This window comes from Triturus cristatus, chromosome 12, assembly GCF_964204655.1.
Source record: "Triturus cristatus chromosome 12, aTriCri1.1, whole genome shotgun sequence".
Lineage (NCBI taxonomy): Eukaryota > Metazoa > Chordata > Amphibia > Caudata > Salamandridae > Triturus > Triturus cristatus.
This window is the reverse complement of record NC_140595.1, coordinates 207,014,784-207,030,499: the sequence shown is the minus strand read 5'-3', so window position 1 is coordinate 207,030,499 and position 15,716 is coordinate 207,014,784. Positions and strand designations below refer to the sequence as shown.

The 15,716-nt window shown below is 50.3% G+C and overlaps 1 protein-coding gene across 1 annotated transcript in view; it reads left to right on the top strand.

Annotated features, from left to right (window-relative positions):
• Positions 1 to 15,716, top strand: part of RANBP10 (RAN binding protein 10) — a 413,778-nt gene that overhangs the window by 373,420 nt on the left and 24,642 nt on the right. Inside the window, exon 13 of the mRNA XM_085639148.1 lies at positions 15,560 to 15,671. Within this exon, the coding sequence (XP_085495274.1) occupies positions 15,560 to 15,671 (112 nt within the window). The remainder of the gene's footprint in view (positions 1 to 15,559; positions 15,672 to 15,716) is intronic.

Below are 15,716 nucleotides of genomic sequence, written 5' to 3'. Positions count from 1 at the left end.
ATTTTGTTTTGGGTGTGTTTGTTGGGCTTTTCTCACCCACTCACGCTCCCCAGGATAGATTATGGACTACTCTCAATTGTGCTGGCGGGGGTACAGTCCCCCTACTTCTCATGCACTGTGTCCTCGTCGCCCTTCTCTCCTACTGACGAAGCAATGCCTGGCTCCAACGCACGTTTGTTACAATGTCACAGATGCTTAAAGTAATCACGCTCAATGTCAAGGGACTCAACAATCCTGCTAAGCGCTGCTCCATTCTTTCATACCTCGAACACTCGGGGCGCACATTTGCCTTCTCCAAGAAACTCACCTTCTCCAAGAAACACCCAGGAGACACACATAGGCTCCTTTCCAAAGCATTTCCCCATTAGTTATTTTTCTCTCTAACCACCAAAACCGCTGGGGTTTCTAGCCTGATCTCTTCCACCTTCCCCAGGAAACTGGGTCCTAAGCAAGTAGAACTCAAAGGGTGACTCTTAGCATACTCCTTCACGATAGGATCGCACACTCTTACCATAGGCTCAATTTGTGCTCCAAACGACGGACAGGAAGAATTCATTCAGAAGGCGGTGAAAGAGATTACTGGATCCCTGAGAGGTTGCTGTTGTTGGGCGGAGACTTAAATCTGGTCTTTGACAACACACTGGATAGGTCGGCTCAGAGGCAGGGACAGACAGGTGCTCTCTCGGCAGTAGGGCTCCAGGTATTACAAGGGTTGGGTTTGCAAGATATATGGCGAGCCACTTATCCAACAGACAAGGAATAGACCTTCTATTCCCATTTGCACAAAACATACGCAAGACTTGATTATTTCCTAGGCTCGCAGACAATATTAACCCATACCCAGCAAATGGAGGTATTGTCTTGCTCGCTTTCTGACCACTCAGCGGTGACACTGACTCTCACCCTGCAGGAAATGCCCCCCGGCACGAACATGGAGGCTTAGGGACACATTATTGCATTGACCTGAAGTAGTCCAACTAATATAAGAGATTACTTAGAGATAAATGATACCTCGGAGACCTCTGTAGCTACACTCTAAGATGCCCTGAAAGCAGTAGTTAGAGGGGAATTTATAGCCATAGCGGCCTCTGACAACAAGATCCGCAGAGAGAAGAGGGACCTCCTGCACAGACAGATACAAGAACTAGAAAGGATTCACCAGAGAACAGGTGCCTTGCGGGTTTGGTGCCAGTTAGAAGCCACTTGAGCCTAGCTTAAGGCGCTAGATATAGACATAGCCGAGTATGCAGCACTTAGACTCAAACACTTTTTACACCGGGGGAGATAGATGCTGAAGGTTATTGGTCAACAAACTGAGGATACAAAGGCAAGCAACAGGGATTGCCTCGATCCTTATACAGAAAGAAGAAGAGGTAAACGCAGATAGTGAAAAGGCGTTTTGTCGGCCTTTCCGAAGCACAAGATCTCTTGATGGATACCTCCATCCACTAACTGCGGGATGCGTCCATGTCTAAAATGACACCAAGTCGGGCATAAACATTAGAGTCCCCTATCGCAATAGAAGAGTTAATTACTGCTATCTCCAAACAGAAACTACTTAAGTCACCAGGTCCTGACGGATTCACTGCCCTGTTTTTATAAGACCTTCTGCCCACTCTTATCCCCTGTCCTTGCGAGGCTGTAAAACGCTGTGGGAGCCTCCTCCGTGCTGCTTAAACCGGGCAAAGATAGACGTCAATGTTGCTCCTGCAGGCCAATTTCCCTCCTCAATGTAGACTTCAAACTATTTTAGAGATTTTGGCGGTGCAATTAACCCCCTTCTTCCTGGTTTGATAGAACCAGACCAAGCAGGATTCGTCCCAAACCTGACAGTGCTCAGATTATACTAAACGATTGCTCCATATTATCGACAAAGCAGGCCGCTTCGACACTGAACCCATGCTCCTTTCCATCGACGCAGAAAAAGCGTTTGATAGTGTACATTGGCCCTATCTACTAGAGAGACTGCGTCATTCCAGGCTCCCTAATAGATTTATAAATTGGGTCCTTAGTAGGTACACCAAACAGATAGCAAAGGTGCAAATTAATGGCTATACATCTGCCCCCTTCTCCATTCAACGGGGGTGCCAGGCAGGGCTGCCCTCTTTCCCCCTTACTTTTTGCCTTGTATATGGAGCCAATGGCACAGAGGGTGTGGGGTAACCCCCTCATCACTGGAATTCGTTTCGGAGGGGTGGAGCACACCCTTAGCCTATACGCGGATGACGTGATAGCAATCCTAGAGAATCCCCGAGTTTCTCTCCCGGGCTTGCTGACCGAATTGGAGCTTTTTTTCCCCTAGCAGCGGGGTTTAAAATGAATGTTCACAAATCCTTGGCTCTTAATTTGACTCTTAAAGATCTCTTAATACAAGAGTTGCCGCACATCTACCCCATTCATTGGGGGCCCAATGCTATACCTTATCTCGGAATACAACTTAATGCATCCATACAGGGCACCATTTAGTTAAACTACACAAAATTACTTAATCAAATAAAGGCATATTTACAGCGCTGGCGGCCGCATGCGTGGTCCTGGCTGGGCCGGATAGCAGCAATAAAAATGATTATCAGGCCCAAGATATTGTCTTTTGGACACTACAGTTGGAGCCTCCTCCCAACATCCTTCATTTCCTGCAGAGAGAGAGATAGAGCGATTTATATGGGCTAACAAGAGACCTAGATTACATCGAGAATTGTGTTACAGATCCCCAAGGGAGGGAGGGCTGGGGGTGCCCAACCTACAGGAGTCTTACTTGGTAGCTGAGCTCAAGACATTCGTGGAGTGGTCTCGCCCCGAATAGGAGAAGCACTGGCTCTTTATGGATAGGGCTGTGGCAGGGCAGTCGCTGTCGAAAATCCCCTTTCTCCCCAGACCCCAGAGGCTCTACCTCTCATCGGTTACTCGCGCCCCTCTAGCGGCATGGGATAAAGTGACCGAGAAAAGGGCATTAATGACATTCCCGTCACCACTAACACCTATAGTAGGAAACCCAGAATTCACATCGGGCCTGCGAGAAAAGACCTTTGCCCAATGGACCAGAGAGGGTCATAGATCCATTGGGCATTTCTTTGACGAATCTGGCCCTTTGTCCTTTGAAGACCTCAGATCTCACCAAGAACTCCCAGAGCCCGAACAATTCAGCTACCAACAAATATGACATTGGGAGATGAACCCTAGGGTCCGACCTCAAGCCCCATTGACGCCTCACCGCGTTTGAAAAATGGCTACTGTCCAAGTCCTCAGACGCACGCCTTATAACCAAAACATATGCTCTATTACGACTGCCTCCAGCAGATACTACCCCACCCCCCGGCCAGAGGAGGTGGGAAGGGGAGCTAGGTCGTACACTTACGCAACTTGAATGGGAGGGCATATACTGTAGGGCCAGGCACACAGCGCACAATGTGCAAGCATAGAGAAAGCAGCCAAAATAGCTACCTACTGGAATCTCATGCCCTCCAGACTTCATAGAGGAAACCCTGCCAGGGACCCCTTGTGCTGGCGGGGCTGCGGATCACAGAGTACCTTGACACACATTCTATGGGATTGCCCCAAGCTCGCTTCTTACTGGGAGCAGGTTCTGGACGATCTCAATATGCACCTTGAGACACAGCTCCCCCACTTCCCAGCTTACATATTGCTAGGCTTACCCAATGCAATCACGTTTCCGCTTAAATCCCACAGAGGCCGTAAGATAGGCTTAGCATTGGGTGCGGCCCTTCAAAACGTTCTGTCACAATGGGGGTCGGCTTGCCTTCCCACGCACCTGGGGTGTCTTCAGCGTATGTGGCTTATGCTGGGCATGGAGTGCATTTCTCTATCCCTGGCACAGCAAAAGGCTTCATTCTCTTCGGAAGCCGTTTCTATCACTACTCTCTTCTGAGTTCCGGGAGCTCACTTACCCCAAATATTTACGACTCCTGAGACTTACTGAGGTGGAGGGGCTTTTAGTGAGTGAATCACCCTCGCCCATATGGGGGGGGGGGGGGGGGAGAACCTTTGACGGGGGGGGAGTTATTGGAGTTTAATTGTGAATGTCATGCCTCCTACGATAATAGGGTTCTTCAGATTTGTACTGCTTCCAATGTTATCTTTCAGGACTCCCATACAGGCAAGGACTTCTCCAGGGACAACAACTATAGCAAAGGTAGAGGCAGTTCCAGCAGAGCACCTCCAACTCCAAATGATGCCTGTAAGGGGGGGGATAGACTAAGGGATTTCCTTCCACAGTGGGTCCTCATGGTGATAGGACAAGGCTACTGTCTTGTGTTCTACAGCGCACCCCCTCCCAACAAATCTCCCACTCCACTGCCATGTCCTCAGCTGAGACCACTCTGGCTTCTGGAAGTAGTAGTAAAAGCACTCTTCGCAAAGGGCACCTGTTGCAAATTTGCCCTTTCTGCAGGGTCACCTATTTTTTCTGGCCATAGAACTCTGTGCAATTTCCCCCTGCTACCCAGTGGTAGAGTGTGTTGTCCCTCCTTTCAACATGATGAAATTGGCATACCCCTAATTGGCATATTTATGTCTCTGGTATATGGTGCACAAAGTGTATCCAGAGCCTGTAATTTAAATGTTGCCAGTGGGCGGCAGCACTCATTGTGCCACCCTCTGCATTGGCAATGCAATCAAAACTGTGGGTCGGTCTTCAGTAGCCTGGCTCTGCAGGTTTAAACTACAAGTTCAACCTGTCAAAATAACCCCTTTCGACGGGCCTAAAGACCTTCTTTTAAATATTTACAAGTCACCAGTAGGTAAGCCTTACTGCCCATTAGGCAGAGTGCATGGTATTTAAAAGTAGGACATGTAAAGGGAAAGGTTGCATATGTCCTTAAATTGACTAGCACCTCTAAGCTATTGTCACTGTAGCAGGGCTGCCTGTTCCATAAGAAAGCATTGGGATACAGTATTAGGTTTAATAAGTGTTATCTCTGCTTGGAAAACAACTTCAAATAAAATTTCTGTACTTTCTGGAATATTTATTACAAGCCCAATTCACTGGAAAAGTAGGATTTGCTACAAATATTTCGGAAAGATAACTTCTGATATAGTCGCCTTTGCCATGTCTTTAGTCTCTGGAAGATAAATCTGCATTTTGCTCTCTCCCTTCTGCCAGCTAGTAATTAGCATTTCAGTGGTGTTCATGTAGTGTGAACTTGCTTCCAGGACAGGGACAAAAGATCTTGGCTGTGGGGAGGTGGATGGGCTGTGGGCTGGGCCCAAGTACTTGATTAACTTCAAAGAGGCCTACAGTGTTACAAGCAGATATAGCTAACACCCAGGCCCGTACCTTTCTTTTGTCCATCCAGCCCACGTCACAGAGGGCCTCTTGTTCATATGTGTGTCAGATCCTGCTGGATTGTTAATACCTGCTTGACAGGTCTGCTGGGGTTTTCATATGACATTGGGGGCGCATTTCAAAGAAGGAAAACCGAATGCCAAAACAGTTTCCTTACCCACTGCCTAGTTGCAAAAAGCTCAGCCTCGTCTTACAACACTTCTGTCTCCGAGTTTGTTTGAGAGTACTTGCGTGCTCTCACATCTAACAATAAAATCCAGTTTTAAACTGGATTAAAACTGGATATCTGAAAGAAACACGTTAGTTAGATTCCTCACCTTAGAATATCCCCAGGCGTCAGACTGGATCCAGAAGATTTTTCGTCAGCAATACCCCTTGCGCGTCGCTAGGCGTCGTCTGCGGCTCCAAGTCGTCGGGTAAGTCCAAACATTCTAAGAAGTCCAAGAGGCGACATCGCTCTTCGGACTCCCCTCGCCGGTCGCGCGACTCGGCCGAGGGTCAGGGTGGTTCCACCCCCGCGGCTCCAGCGGAGCCGCAGGCGCCGCGTTCGTCCCCACACCCTCCGGTCCCTGGGACTAACGCGACGTCGGCGGAGATCAGTGCCTACCTCTCGGCCATGAGGAGACTGGCCCCGCCGTCGACGCCCGCTGGCGCGCCTTCGGGCCCCGCGGGCTCGTCTGGGCGACCTTGCCTGCCGGCGGCTCCGGCCCCGGCGCCGTCGACGACTCCGGTCTCGACGCCGCAGGTCCCCGCGGGGCCCATGCCTGGGCCCCCGTCGACGCCGGTTAACCTAATCACTCCTCCACCGGCGCCGGCGAATGAACCACCGACGCCGCCGACGCCTTCGGCGCCGACTCCGGACGGCGTCCAACCCCAGTTTAGCCCTATTCCGGACCCGACGCCGCGGCCGGCGCCGCTTGAGACCTATCATCTCTACAGTCCGGCTCCGATCATTCCTCCTGTCTATCAGGAATCGGAAGACGGGGGCGACTGGGAGGGGTTCGAGGACCCTATGGCTGTTCAGTCACAGCTTTCACAGGACTGGGCAGATGAACTGGGGGAGGCCAGTGGGCTGGACACCTCGCCGGACACTGGATTCACTTCTCCTCCGACTGTGGCTTCGGAGGAGGGTGCAGCATTTTCTGTGGTGCTGCGCAAGGCGGCCGCAGCCCTTGGGCTCGAGCTGCCTGCCGTGGCTGTGAGGACTAACATCCTCACTGAGGTGCTTCAATCCGCAGCAAGCTCCACTGAGCCTCTGCTGCCGTTCAATGAGGCCCTCACTGACGTTCTGCAGGGCACCTGGTCCAAGCCCTCCACAGTTCCTCCTGTGGATAGGAACGTCGCCAGGCGCCACCGCCCTGCTCCGGGCGACCCCAGTTTCCTGTCCCAACACCCCACCCCCGAGAGTCTGGTTATCCAGGCCTCTACCTCCCAATCCTCCTTCCCGACCGCTCCGCCGGACCGGGATTCCAAGAGACTCGAGCAGTTTGGCAAGAAACTGTTCTCGTCCCTTAGTTTGGGCCTGCGGTCTTTGAACACCGCCTGTCTCTTGGACCGTTATTCCCATTCTCTGTGGGATATGGTGGAGGACGTGCTGCCCCTGTGTCCGGAGGAGGCCCGGACACGCCTTACCCAGGCTTTGGCCGATGGGAGGGATGCAGCACGGCACGCCATACGCTGTGGGCTTGACACCACGGACTCGCTGGGTAGGGCGATTTCCACCACGGTGGCGCTCCGCCGCCACGCCTGGATGCGGTCCACGTCATTTTCCGGGGATGTCCAGACCACCCTCATGGACATGCCCTTTGATGGCACTCGCCTGTTTGGTGAGAAGGCGGACAGTGCGCTGAACCGCTTCAAGGACTCCCGGGCTACGGCCAAGTCCTTGGGCCTCTCGGCTCCGCGGGCGCACACCTCCGCTTTTCGCCCCTTTCGTGGCCAAGGAAGGGGCGCCTCCTCGCGTCCGCAAAGCCACCAGCCGCAGAACCAACCTGCGCGCGGTCGCGGTTTCCGCCGTGGCGGAAATGGAGGACGACGTGGTCAGCACACCTCCACCCCGGCAGCATCCGCCTCAAAGCCCTCCTAGTCCGAGCTTTCAGGCCCATTCCACGCCAGTGGGCGGCAGAGTTCGCCATCACCTGCTCCACTGGCGGTCCATAACATCGGACAGGTGGGTGCTGCAAATCGTCCGAAGGGGCTACTCCCTCCCCTTCGAGACGACCCCTCCAGCCATGCCACCGCAGCACCACCGTATCTCGGGGGATCATTTGAATCTTCTCCGCGAGGAAGTTTCGGCCCTCTTGGCCAAGGGGGCCATCGAGCGCGTTCCGAGTCCAGAAGTAGGTCGTGGTTGTTATTCCCACTACTTTCTGGTTCCCAAGAAGGGCAAAGGGGGCCTACGCCCTATCTTGGACCTCCGGAACGTCAATGCCTTCCTCCGAAAGGAAAGGTTCAAGATGCTAACGTTGGCTCAGGTTCTAGCTGCCCTAGACCCCGGAGACTGGATGGTAGCGTTGGACTTGCAGGACGCATATTTCCATATCCCTGTCCTGCCGGCCCACCGGCGTTACCTGCGGTTCACGGTGGGCCCAGAGCACTTTCAGTTTACCGTGCTCCCCTTCGGCCTCACCAGTGCCCCTTGGGTGTTCACGAAAGTGATGGCGGTGGTCGCAGCTCATCTGCGCAGATCAGGGGTTCCAGTCTTCCCCTATCTCGACGACTGGTTGTTGAAGGCGGGCTCGACCCTGGCAGTCGTCTCCCACCTCCAGACTACGGCGGATCTCCTGCATTTGCTGGGGTTTTCCATCAACGTGCCGAAGTCACACCTGAGTCCCTCTCAGAAGCTCCTCTTCATCGGAGCGGTTCTCGATTCGGCGCAGTTCCGGGTCCATCCACCGGAACAGCGGGTCCGGGATATACAGGCCCTGATTCCCATCTTTCGGCCTCTGTCCCGGGTTTCGGTCAGGCTAGTGTTGCGGCTTCTGGGGCTGATGGCCTCCTGCATCCTACTAGTGCATCACGCCAGGCGGCGCATGCGGGCTCTGCAGTGGGACCTGAAGTTTCAGTGGGCCCAGCATCACGGCAACCTGTCCGACCATGTCTTGATCTCAGAGGGCACTGCACAACAGTTGCAGTGGTGGCTCACGGACCGCGAGTGGGTCAAGGGCAAGAGCCTCTCCCTTCCCCAACCGGAGCATGTCGTAGTGACGGATGCGTCCCTCCTGGGATGGGGTGGCCATATGGGAGAGGCGGAGATCAGAGGCCTCTGGTCTCCGGCGGAGTCTCGTCTCCACATCAACCTGTTGGAGTTGAGAGCGATCCGGCTTGCACTGAAAGCCTTCCTTCCCTCTGTCAGGGGAAGTGTCGTGCAGGTGTTCACGGACAACACCACCGCCATGTGGTATTGCAACAAACAGGGCGGGGTGGGGTCGTGGACCCTTTGTCAGGAGGCTCTGCGCCTCTGGACATGGCTGGAACACCAGGGCGTCACCCTAGTGGTTCAACATCTGGCGGGCTCTCTGAACGCCAGAGCAGACGAACTCAGCCGCCGGTGCATGATGGATCACGAATGGCGTCTGAACTCCGAAGTGGCGCAAGGTCTCTTTCAGCAGTGGGGAGAACCTTGGTTAGATCTATTCGCCACCGAAGAGAACGCGCAATGTCAGCAGTTCTGCGCGTTGGAATTTCCAAGGCGGCACTCGCTCGGCGACGCTTTTCGTCACGAGTGGAGTTGCGGTCTGTTGTACGCCTTTCCGCCTATACCACTTCTGCCCAGAGTGCTGAAGAAGATCAGGCACGACCGGGCCCAAGTCATCTTGGTGGCTCCGGATTGGGCACGACGATACTGGTATCCCGAGCTACTCAGTATGTTGACCGATCCTCCGATACGTCTGCCCCTTCGGGAGGATCTTCTGTCGCAGCAGCAGGGGACGGTCCTCCACCCGAACCTGTCCAGCCTCCACCTCCATGCGTGGAGATTGAGCGGCAGCAGTTGATGCCATTTGACTTGCCTCCTGAAGTCTGTAATATCATTCTGGCAGCCAGGCGTCCCTCCACAAAGTCGGTATACGCCTGCCGGTGGAACAAATTTGTGGCATGGTGCACAGCAAAGGCTGTGGATCCCCTTTCCGCCCCTCTTTCTGAGGTTCTCCTCTTCCTTCTTTCTCTGGCCCGGCAGGGCTCTGCCCTGGGCACCCTGAAAGGTTATCTTGCTGCCATCTCCGCCTTCTTGCGGCTTCCTGATCAGCCTTCTCTTTTCAAGTCCCCTGTGGTTACACGCTTTCTCAAAGGCATTACACACACGTTCCCTCCGGTCCCTTTTGTAATGCCTCAGTGGGACTTGAATCTGGTCTTGACATTCTTGATGTGCGCTCCCTTCGAGCCTCTTCACAATTGTCCTCTTCGTCTTCTGACTCTTAAGACTGCTTTTCTGGTAGCCATCACCTCGGCTAGACGGGTGAGTGAGCTCCAGGCTTTATCTTCAAAGCCTCCTTTTCTGTCTGTTCATCCGGACAAGGTTGTCCTTCGGCCTCGTCCCTCCTTTTTTCCTAAAGTGGTGACTCCATTTCACCTTGGGCAGTCTGTCACCTTGCCCACCTTCTTTCCGCCTCCGCATCCTTCCAAAGAGGAAGAAAGGCTCCACCGTCTGGACCCAAAACGTGCGCTCTCCTTTTATCTAGACCGCACAAAACAGTTCCGGGTGGACGACCAGCTTTTTGTTGGGTACGTGGGCGCTAAGAAGGGGAAAGCTGTGCACAAACGGACCATCTCTCGGTGGGTCGTTTTGTGTATAAAAATTTGCTATTCCTTGGCTAAAAAGGACCCTCCTGCTGGGCTGCGCGCCCATTCTACTCGGGCCACGGCGGCTACTACTGCCTTGGGACGGGGAGTCCCTTTGCAGGACATCTGTCAGGCGGCGACGTGGGCTTCGCTACACACGTTTGCCAGACATTATTGCCTTGACAGCCAAGTCCGGAGGGATGGCTTCTTTGGCCGTTCTGTCCTCCAGGACTTTCTGGTGTGATCTTGGTTCGCAGACCCACCACCGGGGATGGTATTGCTTGGGTATCTATTCTAAGGTGAGGAATCTAACTAACGTGTTTCTTTCAGATGAACAAGTTACTTACCTTCGGTAACGATGTATCTGTAAGAAACATTAGTTAGTTAGATTCCTCACCGACCCACCCATCCTCCCCGTTCTGCGAACTGACATCTAGGGTTAAGGTTGTCCTTTCAGGCCCCTAGATTTTATTTTTGGCACCAGTGTCGGTCTTTGCATGGCTCTGCGTTCCTGGCGCGGAAGGCTATGTACAAGAACTGACGTCAGCGCGCGAGGGCGGCGTCTAAGTACTCCGACGACGTCATCCCGGCGCACGACGCCGACGACGGACGCGGAGCCGCAGACGACGCCTAGCGACGCGCAAGGGGTATTGCTGACGAAAAATCTTCCGGATCCAGTCTGACGCCTGGGGATATTCTAAGGTGAGGAATCTAACTAACTAATGTTTCTTACAGATACATCGTTACCGAAGGTAAGTAACTTGTTCTTTAGTGTTAGATATGAGGTAACACAAGGATAACTATAGTGCACTACCCAAACAAACACCCCCTGCCCTCAGAAAAAAACGAAAGTGGGAAAGGTTAGCCCTTAAAAATTTTACCCATTAGTTAGGGCCTCCTCAAGGGTCATTCCCACCCACTAGCTCATGCCAAGCGAAAATGTGGCTTCCACAGGGCACTCACTTCAAAACACTCCGGGTTAGTATATTTGACTCGTGCTCCATTGCGTCCAGCATCACATTGCCCCTAGCTCTTGTTCTACTGCAGCAATTGACTATTATTGGCACTTTGCATTTCTTGGTTATATTTCTACTTCATTTTAAAAATTCATTTTCCTGGTTCCCTTTATTGAATTTTTGTCACTTTGGTATTTTTTTACATTTACTCTATTTTTCTAATTCGTTTTCAGATTTTTATTGTTTTGCATTTCCACTTTATTACTGTTTTAGTATCGCATACGAAATACTTTACACATAGCCTATACGTTAGCCCTTCTGCTCTGTGCCATAGCTACCAGGGGGTTGAGCCCAGGCTTATTTATTGACTTTAGTGGTTCACCCTGACAAGGATTGTGATTATTACTTGAGGTGGGTAATTACACCCTCAACTAATAACCCAATTTCTTACAGCACCTTAGAACTGGTGCCCCCATACCGAGGCCAAAGAGTGCACTCCCTTTACTTCATATTTCCCACAAAGGACAATTCCCTTCAGCTGATCTTAGACCTCAGACCCCTGAACAGCTACATCCTGTCATAGAACTTAAACACCTCCACCCTCCTAGGACATCATTCTTATGCTCCGACAAGGAGACTGACAGCGCTGTCCCTACTTCCATATATCCGTCCTCTCAGCCCAGCACAGGTACCTTCATTTTTTGGTAAGTGGGCAACAGTACTAGGACAAATTGCTTCCCTTTGGAGTCATTACGGTGCCAAGGGTATTTTTAAAGTGACTAGAGGTGGTGGCCATGCACCTGCACAGAACGTCATCCATATCTTTCTGTACATAAGGACTGGCTGATAAACAGCAGCAGTGAGCAGCAATGCTGAGCGCACAATTGGATGACTGTGTTCATACTTCCCAGCCTAGGTTTCACCATCAGGGTCAAAAAGTCCCACCTCCAATCGCAGCAAATCTAGCCCTTCTAGTCTCCATCCTAAACGCTGTTACGGGGGGGAAACCATACCCCCAACGAGCAGAGAGTGATGGCAGTGCAACAGCTTCTGTCTCTTTTTCAGGCAGTATGTTCCTCTTGCTGTAAGAAGAGTAATGAAAGGGTTGATGATGATGGCTTCATGTATTGCAGTACTGTTGCATGCTTGCTGCCCATGCGCCCACTTTGAGTTCCTTGAGAGGCATTGGTCACAGGCGGAGTGTTATTGGTTGGATGTAGTGTTGATAAAAGGCCCATCCTCAGCATTCACTGTAGTGGGCAGCAACCTGTTGCTTGGCAGGTCTTTCCTCAGCCCTCTTCCACAGATAACCATTACCACCTGCAACTCATTGATAGGGTGGGTGGTGCACTTAAATCACATCACCATTCCAGTGCACCTTGACTTACCAACACCAGGACCATCATATCAATTACCTCAAACTCCTGCGTATATCTAGCTCTCAGAGCCTTACTCATGTTAATCTGAGGAAAACCAATATTACCACTGCGTACTAGATTCAGAATTGTTGGGAGGATACTCCCTCCTTACACATCTCTGCACTGGTTCAGGTGACCTGGCATTGGGCAATATGCAACGTGATCCACCTCTTAATGGTTCACTTGCCGGTGTGCACACTGACTTTGCGGATGCATGAACAAGTCCATGAGGGGGCACTCTACCCACAGGTCTTCGAAAGGTACTTTCAGCTGTGGGGCACTCTGACCATCAACCTCTTTGCCACTCCCTCAAAATACCAAAACTTCGCCTCCAGGTGCCACAGCCCGTACTTGTCTACGCCTTTTCTCCTCTCATCCCATACTTGTTGAGGAAGATACGGCAATTGCACATGATACACCCTCTAGTGACGCCCATCCTGGGCCAGGCATTTCCGGTACACCATGCTGCTAGAGATCTCCATCAGCCCCCAAGAGAAGCTTCTGCTGAGGGTAGACCACCTCACTCAACATCCAGGTCAACTCAGGCAACCAGACCTCATTATTTCAACTTAGCAATTTGACACCTGAAGTCCTGGAGTTTGGTGCTCTCCGCCTCCCAGAGGAGTATATGCTTATACTGCGTGAGGCCAGAAAACCTACCACGCAGGCATGCTATGCGGTCACGTGTAAAACCTTTGTCCACTTCTAAATATACAAACAAATAGACCCCTTTAAGGTCTTGGTACAGGATAGCATTTGCTAACTCTTACAAAAAGGCAACCCTAGCATACACCTACTTATACTTACACTTAGGCGCAGTTGCAGCATATATGCAAAATATGGAACATTCACCCCTCTTCAAAATCCCTCTGGTGATGGCCTTCATGTGTGGAGCTCAAGAGTGATTCCTCCTAGAACACCTGCCACATGGGAAATCTCAACACAGTATTCACACGCCTCATGGGTCCACCCTTTGACCCCCCTACATTCCTGTAGCTTACAGTTTCTGTTAAAGAAGCTTGCTTTCTAAAAAGCGATAACATTGCACAGGTTTATTAGCGAGCTTAAAGCCTTGGCAATCCTGGACTTTTTCATTCCGGTCCACAAGGACAGGGTGGTCCACAGGACTGCGCCCAAATTTCCACCCAAGCTTGTCTTACCCTAGCCCATTGAGCTGCCAGTTTCCTTTATTTAACCAGACTCTATAGCCGATAAGGTCTTCCACTTTCTAGACATACAGACGAAACCAAGTCCTTCAGTAAAACAAATCAGCTCTTTGTGGCCTTTGCCAAGGCTGATGATGGTCACCCCATCTCTAATCCTGGTATTGCGAGATGGATTGTGAAGTCCATCCATACTTGTTATGCTAAAGCACAGCTCACAATTCTGTGGCCAACCCCCAGGGCACACTGCACACACAAACTGGGTGCAACCATGGCTTTCTTCTGTAACATCCTGCTAGCTAACATATGTATCCCATTCTAAGCTAAGGGATTCTCTGACTGCTCCAAGTAACTGAATTTCTGTAACCTGCCTTTCTCAAAAGAACAAAAGGAAGCCAAGAAGGGTCTGCCATCTGGGAAGAGGCAGTACAGTTTATGGCATCACTCTGCGTCTCAAAGTTTACTTTCCTGACATTCCAGTTGTTGGAGAGACCAGAGAATTTTCATTAGAGTGCAGCAAAATGTTCCAGTGATCGGTTCCAAAAATAAATTAGCATGTAATAAGTGATAATTTACTGAACATTCACCAAAATGATATTACACAAAAAAATTAAGTCCTACAGAGAACAGAGTTTTAAGTAATAAAGTAACATTTTCTACTACAATTATACACCTTTAATATTTAGCTGTTGTTTCTTCCTTAATATGTTTTTAAATACATAACACAGGCTGGGAAGCACCTACAGGAGATGGTATGAAGCGTGGCCTAGCAGCAGCACTGTAGCGTGGCCTAGCAGCAGCACTGTAGGAGAGGCAGGGTTTGAATGATGAATCATTGCAGAGAGATAGCTTGAGGAGAATGGGACAGAATTCATTGTTGCTGAAGAGATGAATCAGAGGGGGATCACACAAAACTGTTGGGTGTTGGGTGTTTTTTCCATCCACGTAAATAGCATATAACAAATTCAACCACAATAAAATAGGGCAGCACAAGAAAATAACAATATATTAGCGACCAAGACATTATGAGAAGTGAAACTGTAACCAAAACTGCCTTATAAAAATTACTAAAATTGTATTAACACACCATCCATTCAGCGTGATTAGTTATTTAATACTATTATCTGTAGTGAAGCAATTAGTTTGTTGATGTCCGTCATGCTTGTGAATATTTCCGTTCTCACATGAATGGCCAGAGAAAGCTAAGACGAGACACACTGCTGCAGATATTACTTACAATGCATATGTGCTCTGTAAGCCCTTCCGTTGTAGTCCTTTCTGTTTTCCAGTTTGGGAGTCCTGTCCTTATCAAGCATTCTTCCCAGTGTTATTTCTAGTTATTTACAGGTAAATATATTATTTGCAAAACTTTCTGCCAAAAGAATGGTTGTGAATGAGTTATTTTGTGACTGTAGTTATTTACCACAAGATAGGTTTCACTACCAGTGTTCTTTCCTTGCTTAATGAGGTAGCTTAATTCCTCCTCACCAATCTATACACCTCCTGGTTTTCTTAAAGTATTTTATACTCATTCTAGGCCTTGTTTGGGTGAAGAGACCAAAATTGTTTTGATGACACAACCAAACTTAGTAAATTCAAGCAAGCAACTGGCAAGGATGACTGTGCTTACATGCCTTCCCCTCTCTCTGACACAAATGGACCTTCTCACAGTGTTCATATGGGGATTGATTATTTACTTCATCGATTGTGTAATAATGGACATATGGAATGAGGTAGTGATCCCTCTTAGCATGTCAACAGTAATGTATTTCACATGTGAGCAGACTAGATCTCCCCGAGGTCCACCCTCAGAAAGGTACTTTTACTCTAAAGCAGTTATGCATAATCCTCCTTTCAGGTGTTGGTTCTTCAATGTTTAATGGGTTCTGTGTGTGATCTAATAGTCATTCTTTTTCTTCGGTTTCCCTTTGTCTTTTTCAGGATGCTTTCAGCTTATTGGCATATTCGGATCCTTGGAACTGCCCTGTCGGTCAGCAGTTGGACCCAATCCAAAGAGAGCCTGTGTGTGCTGCGCTTAATAGTGCTATATTAGGTAATGTCGTGAGGTGGAAAATAAGAAGTGTTTTGTTTGTTGGGG